This window comes from Ceratotherium simum, chromosome 7 (genome assembly GCF_057802395.1).
Source record: "Ceratotherium simum simum isolate JZ-2026a chromosome 7, ASM5780239v1, whole genome shotgun sequence".
In the NCBI taxonomy this organism is placed as follows: Eukaryota; Metazoa; Chordata; class Mammalia; order Perissodactyla; family Rhinocerotidae; genus Ceratotherium; species Ceratotherium simum.
The window spans coordinates 69,644,139-69,667,605 of NC_141906.1; the positions used below are offsets into that span (position 1 = coordinate 69,644,139).

The 23,467-nt window shown below is 46.3% G+C and overlaps 2 protein-coding genes across 5 annotated transcripts in view; one reads left to right on the top strand and one right to left on the bottom strand.

Annotated features, from left to right (window-relative positions):
* The window catches only part of CBL (Cbl proto-oncogene), a 91,991-nt gene extending 76,729 nt beyond the window's left edge, over positions 1-15,262 (top strand). For all 3 annotated transcript variants that reach the window (XM_087433813.1, XM_087433812.1, XM_014785052.2), the window contains 4 exons: positions 4,329-4,469; positions 4,846-4,946; positions 5,648-5,830; positions 6,816-15,262. In XM_087433813.1, coding sequence (XP_087289939.1) covers positions 4,329-4,469; positions 4,846-4,946; positions 5,648-5,830; positions 6,816-7,117 — 727 coding nt within the window. In that variant the 3' untranslated portion in view covers positions 7,118-15,262. The remainder of the gene's footprint in view (positions 1-4,328; positions 4,470-4,845; positions 4,947-5,647; positions 5,831-6,815) is intronic.
* A 364-nt stretch (positions 15,263-15,626) lies between these two features.
* On the bottom strand, positions 15,627-23,441 carry MCAM (melanoma cell adhesion molecule). 2 transcript variants are annotated; one of them, XM_014785053.2, is made up of 16 exons: positions 23,340-23,441; positions 21,414-21,538; positions 21,096-21,303; positions 20,941-21,011; positions 20,756-20,843; positions 19,633-19,812; positions 19,405-19,526; positions 19,157-19,319; positions 18,938-19,056; positions 18,709-18,850; positions 18,415-18,536; positions 18,164-18,305; positions 17,985-18,056; positions 17,649-17,796; positions 17,201-17,318; positions 15,627-16,708 (listed from the first exon to the last, which is right to left on the bottom strand). In XM_014785053.2, the coding sequence occupies exons 1-16, from the start codon at positions 23,404-23,406 to the stop codon at positions 16,679-16,681; spliced, it is 1,917 nt and encodes a 638-aa protein (XP_014640539.1). In that variant the 5' UTR covers positions 23,407-23,441; the 3' UTR covers positions 15,627-16,678. The 2 variants fall into 2 exon arrangements, with proteins under 2 accessions (XP_014640539.1, XP_014640540.1); XM_014785054.2 differs by lacking the exon at positions 17,201-17,318.
* Positions 23,442-23,467: the final 26 nt, after the last annotated feature.

The following is a 23,467-nucleotide window of genomic DNA, read 5'->3' on the forward strand; positions in this document are numbered from 1 at the left end:
TGATCTTTTTCCATCCTTTTACTTTCAACTTTTCTATGTTCTTATATTTATAAGGTATGTTTCTATGATAAACACCTAAAAAAAAAAGATGTTTCTTGTAGGCAGTTATATATACTTGTTGTTTTTTTCTTAAATCCAGTCTAGCATTCTTTATCTTACAGTAATTGGAATATTTGTTCTTGCTCTTTTCTCCATCTTTTCATTGTTCATTTTTTTCTATTTTCTTGCTTTCTTTTGGATTAAAGTTTTTTTTATTATGTCATTTCACCCCTTCTGTTATTCTTTTAATAGTTATCCTAGGGATTCCAACATTCACCCTTGACTCATTAGAGTCTACCTTGAATCAGTGCCTCTTAATGCTTCTTGCACACTTAAATTTCCCACATGTTTACACTCTAGTACTTCTCATTTCTTCCTGCTTTGCCATACTTCTATCTGGAATGTTTTTCTTTCTCCCCAAAGAACTTCCTTTAGAGAGTCTGTGTGTCTGTGTCTGTGTGTGTATCTTCTATCAGTGGAGTCTCCCAAATTTTGGTTGACTGAAAATATCTTTTATTTCACTTTGATTTTTCTTAAAGATATTTTTGCTGAGTATAGTATTCTGAATTATTCCAGTATTCTGGAATTATTTTCTTTTAACACTTTAAAAATGTCATTCCACTGCCTGCTGGCTTCCATTGTTTCTGTTGAAAAATTAGCTCTCAGACTTAATGGTGCTCCTTTAAAGGTAATGTTTCTTTTATGACCACTTATAAGACCTCTTTGTCTTTGGATCCCATCAGTTTTACTATAATACTCCTATGTAGTTTTCTTTATATTTATCCTTCATAAGGTTTGTAGTTTACTGATTTTGTGGTTTGATGTTTTTAATCAGTTTTAGAAAATTTTTGGCCACTATTTCTTAAAATAAACTGAATAGTGCAGTCTCTTTCTCCTCTCCGTCTGTGACTCCAGTTACCTGAATGTTCAGTCTTTTCACCATGTCTCATAATAGCTCTTATGCTCATTTCTGTTTTCCATTTTTTTTCTCTCTTTATTTTAATCTGACTAGTTTCTACAAGATTTCACTTCCCTGATCTTTTCTTTTGCAGTTTCTAATCTGCCTTAAATCCATCTATTGAATTTGTATTTTCAGATACTATGTTTTTAGGTTCTAGAATTTCCATGTGATTTTTAAAAATTTTTTGGTTATAGTTTTCTAATAAAGTTCTCTATCCTCCTTTTTTTATTGGAGATATAAATTATAATTATTTTAAAGGCCATATCTGGTAACTCCAACCTTGTCTCTCCAGCTTGGCAAGACAATCACAGTGTCTGTTCAGCTCCTCAGTTGCTACTTTCTTCTTGGTCTCTCAGGTATCTAGCCGCGTGCATACACAGTTTAGGGGTTAGCAGTAGCTCTAGGGAAAATTATAGGCAGAATTTCAAATCTACTTCTCTGCTGTTCCCTTCTCTAAATTTTTGGCCCCTCATGTCTTGGCCATCACAGTACCCCCAAAATTCTAGTCCCTCTCTCCCCAGCCTGTTGAAACTACCTTCAGACCCCAAGTTCAGAACCCCTACTATGGGACTTACTTAAGTGTATTCTTCTCTTGGAATCTTAGCCTCTCAAGTCTTGGCTGCCTGGTTGCTCTCCAGTGTCTTCTTTCTTTTGTATTTTATCTTGCTTTTATAGCTAGCTATTCTAGGCAGATGGTTAGATGATGCTTGCTTCTTGGCCATGGCTGTAGACATGTGAAATGTGTATATGTTTTAAATCAAGTTATGGTTTTATATTCTTCCTTTTTTTTTTAACTTAGCATTGTATCTTGGGCATTTCTCCCTATCATTTAAAAAGTTCTTCAAAATCTGCACTTCTAATGATTGCATATTATTATATAATGTGGCTATAACCTCACATATTTAACCATTCCCTTATTGTTGGATATTTATTTTGTTTAAAAGCTTTTATTGTAATGAATTTGTTTCAGTGAACATCTTTGTACATAAACAGAGATACAGCCAAAGTAGAACTACTATGACAAAAGAATGTGAATGTTTTAAAGTATGTATTGCCAAAATGCTTAATGAGGAGGTGCAATTTTATATTTTTATCATCAACAAAAAGAACTATAATTAAAATTTTTGAGTGCCTTTTAATGACCTTTTTCTCTTTATGAAAGTAATATGTGTTAATTAAAGAATATTTAGAAAATACAGATAAGTGACACTGAAGAAATAAAAGTTATCCATAATAGTAACCACCTAAAAGACAGTAGTTAGCAATTTGATAAATGTTCATTGCCATTGTTGTGTGAGTGGAATCATGTTATACATGCTGTTTTTCACAAGGAATATCTTGAACATCTTAGGATGTCATTACATATTCTTCTACTACAATTATTTCAGGTGATTGCAAAGTGGTGGAACTGACTTAAGTGGAATGTCAGTATGTGAAATAGATGAGAACAGACCTACTGTGGTAGAAGCAGAAGTGGGCCTCTGAGGCTCCTGCTTGGAACCTCTAAGATACTCAGGGACACAGTAGACTTCCAATATATTGCTGTATGTGTGATCCAGAATTTATTCAATACACTATTATTTGACAGGTTGTTGCCTATTTTTTCAGTATTATAAATAGTGCTACAATGAATATTCTTGATTATTTTCTTATGAATAATGCTATAATGAATATACTTGATTATTTCCTTAAGGAAGATTCTTAGAAATGGAATTCTGAGTCCAAGGGTATGCGTGTTTGGTTAGATACTTTTGCTGAATTATATTTCTAATTTCTTATTTCTAAAACTATATAAGAAAGTACCCATTTCCTTACATCTTCACCAATACTTAGTATTTTTTTTCTTCATCTCTATGGATTGTTTCCCTCCCAATGTTTTATTATGAAAAGTTTCAAACATATAGTAAAGGTGAAAGATTTTTACGGTGAGTATCCCTATACTCACCACCTGCATTCTACCATTAGCATTTTATTATGCTTGTTTTTTTATCACACGTTTGTCTGTCTGTCTATACTTCTACCCATCCATCAATCTATCTTTTTTGACACATTTCAAAGCAAATTTTAGATACTAGTACACTTCCACCTCAAAACTTCAGCATGCAATGCACAAATAATAAAAGTAATATGTAGACATAAGAAAAAATCTCAGGTGAGATTAAAGGGGGCTGTCATTCTGTGTTAGTTTTCTGTAGCATTTAAGTGTTTTATAGTAAGCAGCTATTGCTTTTATAGTTAGGGAAAATAAACATTAAGTAAACACAGACAAATGCAATGGGCGCTCCTTATAGAGTATTCAGAATGTACAAAAAAGTATGATGAGGAAGGGAGAACACTCGTTAATTCACATTCTCAGAAGCAACTTTGTGTATGTGTGTGTGCACGTGTGCACGTGTGTGTTTCTCACATAATCTCATGGTTTTTTGTTTTTTTGGTCTTTGTCTAGTTTCAGGGGGCAGGGTGGCAAGAGAAGTTTTGTTTCAGAAGCTTCTGGGTGAGAGTTACATATGGGTATGATGGCAAGATCCCTGGCGCAGGTGTCAGAAGATCTGAGGTCTAGTCCCAGAGTTGATGCTAACTACCAAGGCACTTTCTGTCTTTTTATTTCAGATCTTTCTTGTATAAAATGAGGAGGAAAAAATGTTTATCCTATGAGATAACATATGAGAACGCTTTTGACTAGCTGTATACTCTTTGGAACCATAGGTAGATTTTAGAATTGAGATTTGGTATATATTCCTAGCACATTGTCAGAAAGCCACCTCCTGTATCTTGTTTCATGCCTAGTGAAAGAAAAACTGGCATACTAGCTCCTGGAGTGGGACTCTAACTTGTTTGGGGACTGAGATAACTGGTATCAAGTACTATCCCAGTGTAACACATCTCAAACAAAATAGCTGCACCTTTGGTCAGCTGAAAGTGAAATTTTAAGTTAGTGTGTTTTTTGTTTTTTGTTTTTTGTTTTTGTGAGGAAGATCAGCCCTGGGCTAACATCCGTGCCCATCTTCCTCCACTTTATATGGGATGCTGCCACAGCATGGCCTGACAAGCCGTGCGTCGGTGCACGCCCGGGATCTGAACCCGGGCCGCCAGCAGTGGAGCATGCACACTTAACCGCTATGCCATGGAGCTGGCCCAGTTAGTGTGTTTTTTAATAATTAACTTTCTTGGCTAGGAGAAATAATAGTTTCCTAGGTGGCATCTATTTTGCTATATCAAATTTGAGTTGTGGTCTTGTTTTGAAGCCACTTATCTCATACTTGAATGTTTTCCTGCTTGTTAATTCTTTTTCTTTTTTTTTTTCTGTTTTTTATTCTTCATCTTCCAGACCTCTTCCTGTGCCAAAGCTGCCATCTGGGGAACAGTGTGAAAGTGAGGAGGACACAGAGTACATGACTCCCTCCTCTAGGCCTGTAGGGCTTCCAAAGCCAGAGGTGAAACGGCCTTTGGAGACAGCCCAGAGTTCACGGTACGTTCACAACAATCCTATTTGGGAATTCAATTGACACCACTCACCTGCTTGGCTTGCTACTTGCACATAGCGTTATCCAGCCAGAATTAAAGCAGAAAGATGTATCTAGCCCCTAATGTTTAAGCCTCTTGCAGCTGTGATCAATTCCACTTAGGATTCCTCAACATCACAGTAATTTCAAAAACATATGTCTATTACTTGTCACAAGAGTCAATCTCATGACATTTATTAGTGATACTGGCAAAAGGAGAATGTATTATCTTGATAGAATTAGGTTCTAGAGTAGTTGTGAATAGATGAATCGTAATAACTTTGGAGATAACAAGAGTTATCTGATTCTGAAGCTCATTATGCCACTTTCCTTCCGGTTCAGAGCATGTGATTGTGACCAGCAGGTTGATAGCTGTACATATGAGGCAATGTATAATATTCAGTCCCAGGCAGCACCATCTGTCACAGAGAGCAGCACCTTTGGTGAGTAGCCTTTCTGCTACTTTAAAAATCATTGATGTGCCATAGGAATGAGCCTGTAATATTTGGCTAATGAGATAGCTTGATCTAAGTGGAAAACTCTTTTAAATAATTTTCTTTGCAAAATATGTTTGATCCATGGGCAGTAAAACGCCCTCCTCTCTTTTATTTCCTGTTCATACAGCTAGCTCCTTTTGTGCTTTTTCATCCTTCCAGGGCCTGGAGACCTTTGTGTAATATGGCCTGGACCTACAATGCTGGCAGCTGCTTGTTATTCCCACTGCTTTTTAGTGTTGATGAAATTCTTTTGTGTGTAGGGTGGTCAATACTCAATTCCCATATTAACTAGCTTACCAAGTTGAAAGTTCAAGAAGGCAGCGCACATACGGCTCTTGGGCTGAAATTCCAAGGCGAAATGCAGATAGAAATACTGAATGAATGCTATAAAATGGCACTTGAGTCTTTGGCATCAGTGGCTATTAACCTTGACAAGGGTAGCTTTTGACATGTTCAGAAAAGTAGAGCTGCAAGATTGGTGCAGATTTTATTTTCTCTGTTTCTTTTATCTCTACCCACAGGGCCTCACATGGTGTTTGGCCCATGGTGGATATTCAGTAACTGATTCTGTCCGTGCATGAATGAATGGATGCCCCTATACTGAAATGTGTTAGAAGAAGAAGATAACTGCACAAACTTTTCTCTAGGTGAGGGGAATTTGGCTGCAGCCCATGCCAACACTGGCCCTGAGGAATCAGAAAATGAGGATGATGGGTACGATGTCCCTAAGCCACCTGTGCCGGCAGTGCTGGCCCGCCGAACTCTCTCAGATATCTCTAATGCCAGCTCCTCCTTCGGCTGGTTGTCTCTGGAAGGTGATCCCACAACAAGTGAGTCTCCAGGCTACCTTGGGTTTGTACTAAATTGCTGTACGGCTCCTAATGTGTCTTGAAACCGAGATGACTGCCTAGTGACAATAAGTCAGCAGGTAGAAGTAGTAGACTAAAAATTATGTCTAAATAGGAGGAAAGCTGGTCCTGGTTCTCAAATTAGCAAGTTAAACTATAGTCAGAGTCTTTAGGATTTTGCCAGACTTGGAAATGTTGTTATTCCTTAAACCATGGCTCGTCCTGTGCTGGTGGTAGATAGGATATCTGGCTCTTCTGAGTGTGCATTATGACAGTGGTAATTACGCTTGATGGTTCAGATCACACATTCCTGACTTCTGGGCCCCATCCCATAGGAAGGGAGATGTGCTGGCTCTGGAAAGCACACTGAACGGGCCTGGAGCCAGCCCACATTTGGGCCTTCACTGTCGAGGGCTGCTCTTCTTGCACTTGTGGCCGCCCGGGGAGGCAACAGTCACTGTCACTTTGGAAATTGAAGACGGCCTTCAGGACAGCTGATGAAAAAGATAGACAGCATCCAGTTGCTCAAACAGGCCGTGATCCCCACCCGCCAACCTCATTTAATGCTTCTCCACTGCAGCTTCGGCTTATTTCTGTTTCCTTATTTGTAACAAAGGGGAAGTTTAGTGTCTTCTCTGGTCCCCTCAAATTTTTAAAAAATAATCCAGGCAATAATGTGTGTGAAAACTTGTTGCTAAGCATAAAGCATGATGCAAATGCAGATGTTCTATTGTTAGTAGGACAGGTGCATAGTATATTTAGAAGGTCTCTTCTGTTATGAGGAGAAGGAGGCTATATACTAAAACCCTTGAACCTGTAAAACCAGCCTTGTGACTGAAAAGCACATGTACCCAATTGACAGTAGGTCAGTAATATCTTGATATTAGCACATTGTTGTTGTTATTACTGCCATTAAATGAGGATTTTCCCCTGGATTTGCAAGTATTTTCTTTCCTATTTCTTCTAGACTTCACTGAGGGTTCCCAAGTTCCTGAAAGGCCTCCCAAACCATTCCCTCGGAGAATCAACTCTGAACGAAAAGCTGCGGGTAGCTGTCAGCAGGGTGGTGCTGCTGCTGCTGCTGCTGCTGCTGCTGCTGCTGCCGCCTCGCCACAGCTCTCCAGCGAGATTGAGAACCTCATGAGTCAGGGATACTCCTACCAGGACATTCAGAAAGCTTTGGTCATTGCCCACAACAACATTGAAATGGCCAAAAATATCCTCCGGGAGTTTGTTTCTATTTCTTCTCCTGCCCATGTAGCCACCTAGCACATCACCTCCCTGCTGCAGCTTTAGAGGACCAGAGAGCGGGGAGCTCTTGCTCAAGTCGCACCAACAGGAGCAGAGGTTCCTTTGGAGACTTCACAGTGAAGTCTTGCCCTGTCTGTGGGATATCACCTCTGTGGTTTCAAGATTTCAATGCAGTGGAATGAAAATGGAGCAGCTAGTGTGTTTTATTATTTTATTTGTTTTGAGAGTACATTTGAAGGTGTCCTTCAGTCCCCACTTAGAGAGAGTGTGGATTTTTATTAAATGGTAGCCTACCTGGGGAACGGTCCAGAAAGCAGTAGGAGAAGTATTGTGCTGTAAATCCTAATTGAGGACTTAAGACTTTCCTGGGTTAAGGATGTGGTCGTGTGTGTGTGTGTGTGTGTGTGTGTGTCTGTCTGTCTGTCTGTCTGTGGTTGTATGTGTGTCCTGTGATTATAAGATTAACTTGCTGTGTTAATCCGAGGCAGGGAATTAGCACAAGAGGTTTAGGAAGGAATCTTTTAAAGACTTCCGTCTACTGTGGTATTATACCCAACCCCACACTCCCCTTTGGCTTGGATTCTCATGTGCATAGCTAAAAGTCTCCTATTTTTAGAACACCTTGCCTCTGTCCTTTCCCCTGTCTCCTCCCTCCTCCTTCTCCTTGGTGTCTGTCATTGGCAGTGGGCTTGCTATGACCAGCCTTACTAAAGCCTAGTGGCTTATAGGATGTTCTTTAATATGTGTGCTGGTGTTGGTTTGTTTGGTAGATAGGTGGGAAAAAAAGTACTGTTGCTGTGTCAGTATAGTCATGTTTGATGCTAGCAGCTAACACTGGTCACTCCAAAGCACTGTTTCTATAGGAACATTGAATCTGTTCAAATAAGATGTTTTAATTATCCTAATTAATTAATGACTGATTTGAGATAGATGCCTTTAAATACATTCCATGCCCTCCCTGTGGGAGTCAGTTGCCTTGGTGCCAGGTATGTGTTCTAATGTAGTCATGAGTTTTTCTACTTAATGGCAAGGGAAGAATATTTGTTTCCAGCATGGCTCTCTGGCCCGAATACCATGAAGCTTTTAGGAAGCTTCATTCACATGCTCTTTAGCTTATTAAACATAAAATGCACAAAATAGACAATGAGGATTTAACTATTCAGTTTTTCTTCCCATTGAATTCCAGCTTATATGGGTGTCTCCCTTTGAACATGAGCCAGGTTATATTTTCAGAAATGATTTTTTTCTTTGCCCTGTAAGGAATGGGGATACCACCCATGGTAGCACAGCATTTTGCTGATAATTAGCACCAATCCTACATGGTGCCACTGATGACTTGGTTTTCTCTTGTGCCTATGGCTTTGGGAATGTAGCATCTCCTTCCCCTTTCCTCTTTACCTTAGGTCCTACATACTCTTTAGTGACTGCATTCTCCACAGTAATTAGACATCAGTTAGTGTAATAAATGACTTTACAATAGTCAGAGACAGTATGTGAAGAGCCCAGCAGTTTGTGTAATTGCAGGTTCATAAAGAAGATTCAGAGTCCAGCGTGGAGCACCATTAGTCAGTTCCTGTAGATACTGCTAAACGACCCCTCGAGTTCAGTTAGTTCTCCATCCCAAGCCTTGCTGACATCCCTAGCAGGGTGTAATCTTCCTCCTTGTCAGAAGCAAGCCTGCTCTTTGATAAATCTACCCTCCTCAAAATCTAAACCATGCTTTTGTCTTTAGTTCCAGACAGGAATGACTCTCCTTAGATCTGTTTTCTTTTCCGTCTTGTCATCTTTGGAACTAAAACTTTTTCTAACTCTTCTCTTGGCTTGCAGCTACTCGTAGATCTTTTGGTTTTATCCTCTTGCCTCAGAGCTATTTACATTCCCAGAGTAGACAGTCCAGGACTTATTGTTGATTTGCCATGGTTACCCACCGTCTCCTCTACATGGCAGAAAACAGCACAGCCCCCCGTCAGGTGCGGGAGGTCTTGAATTGGGGTGGAGGGGCAGGGGAAAGTGGCAGTGAGTAGGAAACAGTAACCTCGCCTCTCCTTTTGTTTGTGGTAACACTCAGTTTGGCTTTTTGTTTAGATGTTGAAGGCCTAGGCAGAGAACTAGGAAAAAATGGCAGCAGTTTCCATGCCTGTCCACACTGGAGTTTGTCCCTGTCTGCAGGTGTTGCCCATAGACTGAAGATCTGTCAAGAGAACAAAGCACAGGTTCTGCATGTCTTTTGTCTTTTCAGTGCATCCAAAGTCGTCTTTGGAGATTATGTCCTTACTTAGATAGGCTAAGGGCAAGTTCATTCTTCCTTTTCCTAATTGAGGACCTGTGTAGCTCGGCGGGTCAGCCCTGAAACTGGGGTGCCAGATCCCTGTGTTGAACATGTGCACTGTTGATTGGCTTGGTTGATAGCTTGTCATCTGTGTATCTGCAGGCTTTCAACGTTTTAGACCATTCTATGAGGGGTTTTCTCTTTGACTGGGTGCTCTGAGGGCACACCTGGGTCCATGCCTGAGCTTGTCAAGCAAGCCTCAGGAAAGTTTTCACATGTCTCTTGTTTTGAGGATATTTCCAAAACTTCAATTTCTTAAATTTCCTTTGACTAAGACGCCAGTAACTCATTCTTCATCCTCCATTTGTGTCACAGTTTTTAATTCTTTGGCTCTGCTCTGAATTTAACTAAAATTGCCCCTTCACAAAGCGGGCTTTATTTTGAGTTTTGCCATTTTGGGAAAACCCATCTCCTTTCCCCCTCCTACTTACAAATGGTTCCTCTTCTGTTAACTTCAGGTGGATAAGGTAATAACCACATAGATGTTTTCCTTTTTCTCGAATGCATTAAGCTGTTCTATTCAGCCCAATCTCCTGCTTTCCCTCTGTCTCTCTGGGGTTGTGTAGCATGCCTCGTTGCTGGGTGGCTGCTTTGCAGTACTTAATCAGCTGCCCCTCTCATACTCCTTCCATTAAAGTAGGGTGTTCTCAACGTGGAAAACACCTGTGGGCTCTATGATATACCTCCCTTTAGGTAAATAATAGATGGGGCAGCTCATCGTCTCAGCATTTTGTCTGTTAGCGTTTATGTCAGCAGTGGTCTACACCTGTGGATGGCCGTGCTCTTCCACTAGCCCCCTCTCACTCCCCCCAACCCCACCCTGCGCATTCTGCCGTTCTTCTGTTCCCTCTCTTCTGATACAGACAACACCGGGGCCCAGGATCTGGGATAGTACTGTTAGGAACATTTAACTGTTTTGTGGATTAAAAAAGTCGTTTTGGAGATGGGGGTCACTTATTCTTCATACTTAAAGTAGTTATTTCCTCTATAGAAAAGTAAAATATATTTTATGGTCCAAACAGCAACCTTACAAATGAATTTTTGTAAATTTGCTTGCAGAGTAGGGACCAGCTATGTGTTCCCTTTGAGACACCATTAACAAAATCTAGACCTTTTTGTGGGTGATCAGCAGTGGTGTTAATGCGGAATATTCTCCTACCTCACATCATGACAGGGTTATAGACCTTCTTCCCAAACTGGTTGTAAGCTCCCCTTCCTGCCATTGGCCTTTCTGACTCGGCAGTGACCACTGTCCATGGAATAACAGAATTCTGACCATTGGCCTGGCTGTTTTAACGGTTCATCTGTTCATTCAGCAAGTGTTTATGAGGGATTACCATGTGCCAGAAGTGTCAGCTCTGTGTTCTCTGCCACCACATGGTAATTTACTGATGTTGGGGGATAGTACTTGGCTGTCTAGCACTTGCATTTGGCCCTAAAATAGCCCTTTCCAATAAGGTTGTGCAAATTTTGTTTACAACTCTTTTATGTAGACATGTATTTCCTTATAGAGCTGTTCCAGGTAAAATCAGTTCAAGACTCTCTCATTAACCCCTGTTGTCTTCCTATAGCTTTGATAATGTCTGGGAGATTCCTCAGTGTAAGTCTTATGGATACCGACCATATTTATGTATTTCAGTGGAATCTGTTTGGTGGCTTGAGGGTTATGTTGGTTCATAGTTGCACAATAGGGCAGTTAAATGTTTAAGCAAACATCTGCCTACAGTCCCCTTTTCAATCTAATGCCTTCCTTGATCTTTTTACTGAGCTGCTTGTGTCCCTAAACCCCCTTGTTGGGAAGCTTCCTTATAACCTTTCTGGGCTCTGTCACCATCTCTCATTCTATTTGGGAATTTGTTTTTCAATTCTTCAACAACCTTTGCAGCTAATCCTATGTCTTAGAAGGGCTGAAAGTGTGGGAGAGGGATGGGAGCCTGTCTTTAGGTCTTGATCTTCAGCCAGAGTTGTTCAGTCTCCCAAGAGCCAGGCAGTAAAATAGATTGAACTCAGTTCTCAAAAATGTCAGCCTTTCCCTCCTGGGGTAAGGAGCTTAGAGAGCTTAGCGACCCTAGAACTTAGTATCAAAATCAACACATCATCATTCTCCTAGACTTTCAGGCTTTAGAAATTCAATCTAAAGTATTCTGACTCAGCATATAAAGCATTACTATCACTACTTTGATCTCAATCTATATTCACAGTCTTTCTTTAGAAATGCATATAGCCATTTAATGCATGGAGGGTGCATAGTGGAAGAAGGTCAAGGTTGTATCTTTGATTCTCCTGTTTAGGAATCCTTTGGATGCAAGAAACAGAAGTATTTAAGCTAAAGAAAGGAGGGAGTCATAAGAATGCAGGGTATTTCACAGAATCCAGTATAAGTACAGCTGATTCTTGCATGGAGCTTGAACTGTGAAACTTTGCGCCATGTCCTTTCTCCTGCTTGTCAGTCTGTCGGCTTGCAAAGCCCCAAAAGAGGCACCCCAGTCCTCAAGTCCACATGACCTCCCAGCTCTAGGGATCACCATTAACAGATTCCCAGTGCCTCTTGGTTCATTTTCTCAAGAAAGAGTAAGATCAGCCCAGCACATTGATCGTGTATCTATCTACCCCTGACTGGTCTGCCTTGCCACACAGGGCACCAGCAGCCTGCTCCTTCAGGTGGGAGATGGGGGGTGGGGTTCTCAGAGAAGAGGGTATAGACAGGATAGACACCCTAAAAATACTTTAGTAATAAAACTGCTATCGTGCTGCTTTTTTGAGAGTGGAAAGGCAGGCGTGGGACTGTCTGAGACATTGAGGAAATTCTTAGGTTTGACTTAATTTGGGTTACTGTCGTCTTTGTTTCTTTCTTTCCTGTTTTTCTTCCCTTTATCAGTCTTGGCATCCAAGATTTCTGTCCTCCCTCTTTAGGACCAGTTTCTCTTGTTCTGGAGCTAGTCTGTTCTTAGGTGACATTTCCTAGCCTTTATTCAATCTCAGGTTTTGAGCCTTATTTCATATTCTTTAGAGAGCAGATCACAAATCCCACTGTAGCCACCCATGGACTTCTGAGCTCTCTTCAGGTTTTAGCACTGAAAATACATTCCTTCTGTGGGCCCACGGCCTGTGTCCCTTGCACCCTCCTCACCCTTTCCTTTGGTCTTTCCTCTATGGAGGGAGCTCTGCAGTAATATTCTTAGGCAAGCCTTCCTAGGTACCTCAGAAATGACTTTGCTGTAGCCAGTAAGAGTATATAATAGTTGGGACAGTTGCCAGGATGTAAATTAGATATAGATTCCAATTTAGAATAGAGTTTTTACTGAGAGCTCTTTAGACAGGATACCTTTGTCTTCCTTGTCCAATTGCTTTCTTTTGTATATTAAAGGCTTTATTTTTTTATTTTTAAAAACTGTGCTTCTGCCTGCCTGAATCTTTTGGTCTTACTTATCTAATCCCAGAGCCTGTCCTGTGTTATTAAGGCATTTCATAATTACTTATAACTTTTCTAAACTACTGGAGTCATTTGATATACACAGAAGTAACCTAATAATCCAAAGATACACATTGAGGCACATGATGAAGGGTGAGTCGTCAGACTTTACACTGGACATTTTCGTCAAGGCTCCAGAATTAAGGAGCAGAGGGACAGCAGTGCCATGTGCCTTCACAGTGTCCTAGGAAATCTGGGTTGGTTTCAAAGATAAGCGTTTCCTGGTTCCGGAAAGTGGCACAAGAGTAAGAGACGGAGAAATAGGGATGGGGAGAGGGAGCCCTGCACGGAGGCTCCTTCCCAGGCAGATGGAAAGCGCCGTGCTGAAGGGCCAGCTGTTGACTAACGGACCAACAGCTGTTTGGAAATCTTGCTGCCCCTTCCCTTGTATAGTGCTTGAGAAGAATGTGGCTGACCACTCCCTGTGTTTGTACAGAGCAAAGGCTGAAAGCCAACCTCATAGTTCCTACTGATTTGGCAGCAGAACAAATCAGCAAAGTTCTGATTGCCCGGCCCCATATTCTTGATTCAATCCCAAAAATGAATGTGAGAGGCGCCCTCCACATTACCTGTCACAAGTTCTCCTTCCACCTCTGAACCAGATTGAGAGGCCAGAGGGGGTATTGCTCAAGACATGCTATGTGCAACTCCTCAGGCCTTGCACTGCCTCTATGCTCAGGCCCTGAAGTGGAGTGTAATGTGTGCAGGGTGAACTGTGTGCCCGAGCGTGGCACTCTGACGTATGTGTTAATGTACCCTATGTGTCAGTTCCCTCCTCCCTACCTACCTCTGACCCTGATAGGGGTGAGGGTAGCCATGCTTATGGCTGTCTTGAAGCTGAAGAGGCAGAGAACTACTTAAGAGTCTGTAGACCACGTGTTTTCTCTTCCTTGGCTTCTTCCTTCTGCTGTCTGGGTGAGTAAGCCTGCAGGCGCAATGCCCATGAGACTGGATGCCTCCTGACCTACCCTCCTCGGCACTGTTTTGGTGTCTTGGCCTTGACCTCCTGCTGAAACACGTGGTGGGGGTGTGGCAGCTATGAGGTACCTCCTACATTTGCTTTCTGGCTGTGGTGACTTGGGATTTTTAACCTTATATATCTTTTTCCTTTATTCAAAACAAAATAATTTTTAGCACACTGAAAAAAAAAAAGCCAAGCATTTTGTGCCTTTCTAAGGCAGCACTGTATCCCAGGCTGCATTTTAGGACTTAATATGGAAATACCAGAGTCTTAGCTCCTCCACCTTGAGTGTCATTAGTCCCTCCAGTCTAGGGGAAAGGAAGAAGGAAGTGCTCTGTGGCTGGAAAGATGGCACACAGGTGTGCCGTGTCAGTGGTTCCTTCTCCCTGCCATGATGCTTAGTCAGGAGAAATAAGCATTGTACCCTGGGATCATTGGGTTGGTTCCAATCACAATCTTAGTTATCAGGTTGAATGCTCTGTCTCCAGCAAGAAAAGACAGAATGTTCCCTGATTTCCAGGTATGCTCTGGACCATTTCAAGTGTCCCAGCCTCCTGATCCTGTTCCTCACCCAACCGCATGGAGAAGTGTGGGATGGGCTCTCCTGGGAGGGGTGGTTGGTTGGTTGTTTTTGTCTTGTTTTCTTGCTGGACCCTAAACGGGCCTAGACCTCCTGCCTCTTCCTTCACACTAGGCTGTCCTTTCCTTTGAAGACTTCAGACTTAAAGCATTAAGCAGCTGGTACCCTCTGTAGGGTCTTGTTTTCCCCTGGGAAAACCAGCAAGGACCATGTTCCACAAGCCTGTCCTCAGTATTGTGGCTGCTATAGGTTTCGGCAGAAAAAAGAGAAAAAATGTTTCCTATATAATGACATTTTACTTATCTCTTTCCTTTTCTCAGTTCTTCTCTGCCTTTAACTAATAAAGAATTGGGAGACAGAGACAATTCTTTTTAAAGTCCTCCTGATTTAGGATCTTGACATTCTTGGCCTGGGTGGGGCTGGAGAAAATTCAGTGCTTTCTCCAGAGTGAAGAGTCCCAATTTGTATATCAGTGTTAAAAATAAAACAAAACGAAAACTTAGATGAGATTTTTGTGGACTATTTTAAAAATGTGTCATTAATATAAAAAAATTTATATTAGCAGTATTTAATCTTTCTCACCTGTAAAGAATAAGAAAAACAGAAGGTAAATAGTCTTACAGAGAATAGCAGAGCTTTAAGATTCATTTTCATTTTAAGTCCATTTTGTTTTGCCAATGTATTAATGTTTAGAGGTCTGTTATACTAATGTTATTTATTAATTTTTTTCATTTCCATACACAGTTAACTAAAGAGCTTTTTCAAGCACCCATGTCTGTAAAAAAAATATTTTTAAATAAAGTTTCTTTTGTTGTAGCAGACTTGAATTCTTGCTCATTGGTTGGAGTGAAGGAGTGACAGGGCCTAGGCCCACTTATTCATCATAGTAAGTCTGTACTGTTACTTCCAGGGCAAGTCTAAGTGACAGGAAAGCATAGAAAAAGGGCACGAGTTCCTTGCCAACAGCCTGCCAGGCCAGGCAAGCTGTCTCCGGCAGGGCAGCTTTGCTGCTGAGAAGTAGGGTGATTATCCACCATGGTAGAGCTTGAGCCATTTGCTCAAAAGCAAAGGTAACCCCTGGTCTCTGCTCCCAGCTGCAAAGGGTTTTATGTTCCTTTTGGTACAGTTCCAATTCTGGAGGCCCCAGGCTGCTGGTACCCATGACCAATAAAAAGCAGTGTAAGATTTCTGGGACAATCAAGCTTTATTTTTCATATATATATATAAAAAGGAAACAGTTTGCAAATTTACACACAACCTAACAAAACCATATATATATATATATACACACACGCACACACACATAGATACACATACATACCCCAAAGCTTTAGCCAGGCCGGTTTCTCATCCTAAGTATCCATTCTCCCATTAGGGCCCTTCTGCTAGGGTCTAAGCCCATTAGCTTGGTTTGTAGAAGTTTGGTGCTACTATAACAACTATAGCTGTAATCCCCATAAAGGACAGTCTTGACCTCATCTCTGTCCCCTACTCCCACCTTTCAGTCTTACATGACCCCTTGAGGGCAGTGGGAGCTGAATGAATGCAGGGGGCTCGGGCTCAATGGCCTTAACTCTGGAAAACAGTGCCCAGCTTGCTCACTGCAAGGACAGTGAGATTACCCAGCATGTCTTTTAAAGAATGACACCAATTCCTGGCTTCTGTCCAGAGGAGGATGTATCACAAAAAGGACTTCAGAGGCAGGCAGTCAGCTGCTTCTAGATAATGCTGGGGTACTCTCCAGCACTGGTGTGAGCAACATAGTTCACCACTGGAGAGGGGCCTGGCCTCAGTGCATCCTCACTTCAGTGATACAACTGAATTATGAAGCCAGCCTTTGGGGCAGGAAATCAGCTCAAGATAAATAGGCTACCTAATTCAGCTTCTGGTCAAAGACGGGTATTTACAGCTGTAACGTGGGTAAAGAGAAACTCTCCTACCCACTCCTGGGGGACTGAGGCCCCCTCCTTGGGATGAGTGTCACTCAATAAATTGAGAGGGTGGTGGAATGGTCCCTGAAGAGGGGGCCTCCAGGGCACGTGAGATCCTCATCAGGACGGCTCTGTTCCTAGCCCATTTGCCCTCAAATGGGTTCTGCAGGTGAGCTGGAGCAGGGGTCTTCTCTGTAGTCCACTTTAGAGGCTTTGGCCACCATCCTGAGTGCTGGGGAGGAGGGAGAGTGCGCAGGAAGCAGGAAATGTTCCAGGCGGGAAAGGAGCTTGGTGTGATTCAGTGGGCTAGTGCCTCAGATCGATGTATTTCTCTCCCTAAAAATGGGTGAAGAGGAGGAAAAGTAAGGAGAATGTGGAGACAGTGACCAGAGTTCAAGGTGTGAGCACTAAGGGAGGAGGGACAGAAGCAAAAGCTGATGAACAGGGGGCAGCAGCCTGGAGGGAAGAAGCAAGGGCAGCTATGGCACGCAGGGAAGGAGAGAGTAGGCCCCCAGACTGGACTGGGCCACACTACACACCTAGTGACCTGAGCCACAGGCATGGTTCAGGAGAAGGTGATGGTGATGGGACAGGGTCTTTGCTCTCAGTCTTGGGAGCTACCCTCTCTCCAGGGTCCCTCAGCCACTTGCCTGGCCCTACCATCTGTGAGTAGGGTTAGGAAGGCAAGATGGGGCCTGCTGCCAATCTCCAACAGAGAAGGAGAAGGATAGAAAGAGTTAGTGTTTGGGGGGAACGAGAACCATTAGTCCCTATTGCTCCCAAGCCCTGAAGATGTGTCAGGCACTGACCACAGGACCTGCCTCCTACCTGGTCTCCTGGAGCCCTCTTGTCACCGTTGCTGCCCTGTAGGAGGCCCATCTCTTCTGGGAGCTTATCTGACTTAACTTCAACTACAAATTCGCTCTTACGAGACGGGGGCAGCGTGCTGGGAGGAGGGAGGGAGGCAAGAGGTTGGCAACTCGGGGGCAAGGGAAGGGGAGGGCCGTTGGGAAGGATGTTGGATTGGGTGATGGGCTCTTAGGTGCTCTGGGGCCAGCTCAGGGAAGGGAAACAGGTAGTGAATGAAAGGGAGAAGGTGTGGGTGATGGAAGCTGGGTAGCAGGCAGTAAAGCAGGGAGCGCTCAGACCCAGCGGCCCAGGCCTGCTCCTCCGGGGCGAGTGGGCACTGGGGCAGGCAGGGGAACGTCTCGAGGAGGCAGCAAGCTGGGCAGCATGAGATGGGGTAGGGGCGCAGAGCGCTAGGTACCGTGCTTACATCTCTTGTTTGCCTGACCGTCCACACGGCAGCTTGCCCTTCTTGTAGAAGAAATAGAGGACAGCGCCCAGCACAGCCAGGACCAGGATGCACACAGTCACAGCCACGATGACCACACCCTTGCTTTCGGGCTCTGGCAGCTTTTTCTCTGTCCACAAAGACACTCCTAGTCACTCCCTGCCCCGGGCTCCCACGTTTCCATCGCTGCTCCACCCAGCCCAGGGCTGACAGAAGATAGGCCACTGCTCACCTTTCTTGACAGGGCTCCCCAGGGAGGGTCAGGGCAGGAAGAGGATGCCCTGGCACAGCCCTGTTCTCATGCCAGGCCCCACTTACCTGTGGAGGTGCTGTTGGCTCTGGCATGAGGACTGATAGTGGAAGTGCTGAGGCCAGTGGTCCTGTTGGAGTCTGGTGTGAGAGTAGTTAAATGGATTGAAAGATGGGTTAGGAAAAGCACCAGTTAATGCCCATGCCTGGGCATGACCCTGCCACACTCTGCAGGACAAGGTCCTTACCCAGCTCCAGGAAAATGATGGTGGTGTTTTTGCCCAGGGAGTTGGAGGCCACGCATTCAGCACCTGACTCCAACAGCTCTGGGGTCACAAGGACATTCAGGATGCTCAGGATACTCTGCGGATCTTGGTCATGTTCACTTGCCTACAAGGAAGGAGACGCAGCTCAGGGGGCGGGGAGGATGTCCGGTCATGGCAGCAAAGCCTGGGCAGGGATTAATGAAAGCATAGGAAGAGAAAATGGGCCTGCTCACCACGCCGTCAACATTCCAGGAGATGGTGGGCCGAGGATGTCCTGATGCTTCACAAGACAGATTCAACACTGTGTTCTCTTTCACCCACATCTTCCTCTCCTTTAATGTCATCCACGGGGACCCTTGGGGAGGTAGGGAGAAGGATGAGGCAGCAAACTCCGCTAGCCTGCCTCCCCCTCCCCACCAGAGCACCCCAGGACAGCAGGTGGCTTTTTGTCGTCAAAGAGCTTGAAACCACCCAACTTGGGGTGGCTTCAAGGGGCTACCTGATCTCTGCCCAGAGGGCCTCCTCACCAAAAATGGCCACATTGACTAGCTGTGTGCGGTTCAGGCCAGGTACGCTGGGCACAGACGCTATACAGCGGTAGCCTCCCCCTGCCTCCCGTTTCAGGTTGTGTAATTGGAGCACAGGCCCCTTCTGCAGCACCTTGCCTGTCTGGGATGAGAGAAGGGTCAGAGGGTCACTCACAGCCCCCCACTTCCCACAACCCCTTGCCCCACAGCCCCAGGCCCGCCTGGGTACCTTTTCTCTCAGCCACTGGAACTCAAGGGCCTGGTTACTCTCTGCTTCACAGGTCAGGGTGAGACTGCTGCCTTCCTGGCTCTCAGGGGCTTCAGGGCTCACTCGGACATCAGACACATCTGGGGACACAGCAGTAGTGTCATCCTGTGTGCAGAAGAGTGGGGCAAATTCCCTCTTGACCCAGCCCGGTCCCCCTGTTCTTGGCCCCCAGCCCCTCACAGTTTACTAGCAGCTCCTGTTGGTCACTCAGCAGTGATGCTGTGGTTTCCAAGTCCAGGCCCTGACATTCATAGAGACCACTGTGCTCCTTCTGGGCAGGCTCCAAGACCAGGATCCCGTTGTCATCAGTTATCTCTTCCTCCATCTCCTTGGTGCTGAGGTTCTGGGAGAGGATGAAGGAGTGAGTAGAGTGTACCTCCCACAACTTCTGCATCTCTGTCTGCACCAGCACACGGAGCCCTCTGTACCTGTTTGCTGATGCTGAAGTGGGGTGGGGGGTTGCCATCAGCCAAACACCTGATTTCTACGCGGTCCCCTTCCTTCAGCATTCCCATGGGCTCCACTTCCAACCACACTTTCTCCGCGGGGTCTGCACAGGCAAAATGGGTGGCTCTCAGTAAGAGCTGCTCCTGCGCTGGGCGGGAGGAGCTAGCAGGAGTTTCTGCCAGACCCCACCCCACTGGGTCAGTACTCACAGAAAACAGGGACAGTGACTTCCCTAGATTCCTTCATGTGATTCCCACTGGGTAGCCGGTAGTTGAGCTCACAGTAAAACTGGGCATCTTTGTCTTCTTTAACCAGCTGTGCCTTCAGAATGCTCTGCAAGGTGTACAAGCCACTCGACTCCACAATCTGGGATGACTGAATGTGGACTCCTGGGCAGGGAGGAAGGGGAGAGTGGCTTGGTCTCAGCCCTACGTCCAACCCTACTCCCTGGTCTCCTTGGGGGTTGGCAGGGGAGCACCTAAGGGACCCCTGCTCCCTGTAGAGGGCCAGGTACAAATGCAGGCTGTGACCCTTGAACCCAGCAGTTTGAGTGCTCATTATCTACCCTGGATAAACACATACACATGGGCACATGTGTGCAAATGATGTGTGCAAATGATGCTGCAGTGATAAAAAGAGAAAACACTCTCAACGTCTACTAACAGGGGAATGAATGGTTAACAAAACTACATTACATACGTCGTAGGGAATATGGGGCAGTAGGCAAGAGTCAGATCTAAATAGACTGACCTGGAAAGATTTCCAAAACTCACTGTCAAAAGAAAAATGAAATTGTATAGCAACGTATACCATACGATACCATTTAGCTCAGGGTTTCTCAACTCCAGCACTGTTGACATTTGGGGCCAGATCATTCTCTGTTGTGGGGCTGTCCTGTGCACTGTAGAATGTTAGCAGCATCCCTGGCCTCCACCCACTAGATTCCAGTAGCGCCTCTCCATTTATGACAACCAAAACTGTCTCCAGACATGGCCAAATCTCTCCAGATTAGGAGCAAAATCCTAATCTGGCTGAGAACCACTGATTTAGATAAAAAACAAAAAAACTCTAATAATCTCAAGATACATACATGTGTAAGTACACAGAAATAGGCTAGAAAGAACACACACTGATTGCCAGCAGAGATGACGTTTGTGAAGGAGTCTGGGGCAGGGAGGAAATTTTCCTTCTAGATTTTCTGTACAGTTTAAATTCTTATGAAAATATTTTCAAGCATCACTTGTGTACTTAAAAAAAAAGTAAAATAAAATGCAAGGTGGTCCCTGAGTGGTGCCATAAGCATGGCTCTTAAGGGCTGAGAGGGCTACTCACGGTTTTTCTCCTCCTTGAGGGGCCGGCCATTCTTGTACCAGATGACTTGAGGAATAGGGTACCCGTTCCTCCCCACACAGGTAGCAACCTAAGGAGGACAGAGTGTGAGTCTCCCTGCCTCTGAGACCACCCCCCCAAGCCCCGCCTTAGCTCCGTTTACCACCTGCCACCCCAGCCTATCTCACCTCCTCAGGCTCCTGACTGTTCACAGAAATGCCCAAGGGATTGACCTGGATGCTTGGCTCCTCTGGAGCTTCTACAAGGGACAGAAATGAGGAAGGCCATGGGACCACCACTTCCCAAGACCCACCCTGCCCACAAAACAGATGGGGGCACTCACTGTAGACACGGAGCTGGATGCGGTGCTCCTGGGACCTAGGACGCTTGCCCTGGCACAGAAAGATGCGCTCATCATGGGGGGTGACATGTGTCAGGGCCAGAGTAGTCCCTTTGTCCTGGAGGCTGAGCCGGTGCTGGTATTCCCCAGGTTCGCTCTGGCCCTGGCCCTGGCGCACGCGGAAAATGAGTGTGGGCTTCTCCTTGTGGACCTAAGGGGAGGTGATAGAGAGGCAATGAGGGTCCTGGGGCAACATGTGTGTGTGTGGGGGCAGGTAGACCCTCCTGCCCCTGCTGCCCTCTCTGGGGCCCAAGCACTCACAGAAAACCAGTCCACGTGGCTGAAGTTGCCCTGGGAACGGGAGGGGCCACACTTCAGAAGGGCCGTGCTGCCCACTTCCACCTCCACCAGCTCAGGCTCAGGCTGCTCCGCCTCTCCGGGCACACCTGGGGGTGAGGGAGAGGAACACCCTCAGCAGTTGTGTCAGCTCCAGCTGCTCTCCATGCCCTCCCCTCACACCCGCTCACTGCAGCTGTCCTTGCTGCCACTTCCAGGATCTGAAGAGGGCCCTGTCCTCTCCTAACCTTCAACCACTCTCTACCCTCAGCCCCGGGCCAGCCCTCTCCCAGTTCAAGGGAGTTGGGGATGGTCACTTCTGGTCATTGGAGTAGAGACCCTGAGCCCCAGGCACCTCCCAGATGAGACTAGCAGAGGGGCAACCCAGGCTCTGGGCCAAGAGGAAGGCCCCTTTCCTTACAGGCCCCTCCTCTCCCAGTGAGCTCAGTGTGTGGGAATGCGAGACATGTGCCAAGCTGGGGCATACAGGCCCCTTTGTGTCCCCACACCCACAGGAAGACATCACTACTCCACCCTCTTTGCCCCCCAAAAATCCCTTCCCCCAAATCCCCCACAAGACCCAGTGGGCCAACCCTGGCCAGAAACTCCCATCTCATACTCTCTAAGCAGCACTTGGGTGAACATCCCACACACTCAGGGGAACCCCTCCGGGGAGTCTTGTGAGTAGGGAGGGGTCAGAGTCTCCCCCAAGGGTCAGGGCAAGGGCCAGGCAGTGGGCAGGAGTGACATCAGTGGTGCCAGCATGCTGCCTGCCCTGTGAGAAGGTGATGTCACTCGATACCATCTGGCTGGACTGTGGGATGCCAGGGTTGTTGCCCTGGGCTGGCTTCCAGACACGGACGGCAGATGGAGTGCTCTTCAACCCAGAGCAGAAGCCTCAGATCCCTGACTCCGTTTCCCCAGAGCTAGAAGAGCAGGGCAGAGGCGGCTGGACGTGCTGCAGCTGTGGAGCCCAATTTAGCCTTTTCTCCAGAAATACAGTCAGCTTGGAAGGCAGCAGCCAGGGGTGCCCCAGGGACGCTGCTGGCACTGGGCATGAGGCCAGGAGCTGGGTATTGCCTAGCCCTCCCCTTCCCCTGCCGAACAGCGGCTGCGACCCGGGACGAGAGGCCAAGAGAAACAGGCGACCCTGTTGCGGGCCATACAAGGGCAGCGTGGACCCGGGCGCGCCCTGCTCCTAGGCATTTCCAGAGGCAAACTCCGAGGTGCAGGGGCGCTCTTCCCGCCTGAATGTGGTCCCATTCCCGGAGGTGTAACAAGTCTGGGGCGCTTCCACTCTGGGGATCCTCAATCCCTCGTCTCTCCCACCTGTGATCCCGTCACCCGGGTAGGCGCAGGACGACCCACGCCGCCCCCCGGCCCTTGCCAACGCCCAGCACGGGCGGGAGCCGCCGTCCCTCCGCCTCTCGCTCACCTCCAGCCTGGCTCGAAGCCCAGGCGGGAGAGGGAGGGCTCGGCGCACCCCTCCAGCTAAGAAAGCTGCCTTTTCCAGCAACAGGCGGGAGCGGAATTCAGAATTTGGGGATGCGCTCTAGCTGCGCCACTCGTCACGGCTCCAACTGCGTGCCCCCAGAGTAAGCACCTGAGGAAAAGCTCACCCCAAAGCCCGAAAAGGCTCGGCTCCACCCCTTTCCGCTCCGGGCAGCAGCCTCCTCCCCGCCTCCCCAATCCTGCTCTGGGGATACTCTAGAATAGAGGCTGCAAATTGGCTGCAAAGAAGAGTTGCACGCGCGCAAGGCGCCCCGGTGCCGGGGACCCGAGAAGGAGGAGCGCACGCCAAAGCGCACAGCCCCGGCCTCCACCGCGTCGCCAGCGCTGTTCCGGGGCACGCTCCCGAAGCCCCCTGGCCCGAGCCGTTCCGGACGCGGGCTCCCCAGCGACCTCACTCACCCGCGGCGCGGCGACAGCAGCAGCAGGCGGCGAGCAAGAAAGCACAGACGAGCCTGGACAGCTCCATGCTTCACGGCCGGAGGGCTAAAGCCAAGTGAGCGTTCTCGCGGCGGCCGGGGGCTGACGTC

Excerpts from the sequence above, each read along its gene's own strand:
- MCAM (XM_014785053.2), bottom strand. The coding sequence starts at position 23,406 with ATGGAGCTGTCCAGGCTCGTCTGTGCTTTCTTGCTCGCCGCCTGCTGC. Across the intron at positions 18,537-18,708 it reads AGTCAATGTGGCCATTTTTG|GGTCCCCGTGGATGACATTA; the intron begins GTGAGGAGGCCC and ends TACCTCCCCAAG. Across the intron at positions 17,797-17,984 it reads AGCCAACAGCACCTCCACAG|AGAAAAAGCTGCCAGAGCCC; the intron begins GTAAGTGGGGCC and ends CTTTGTGGACAG.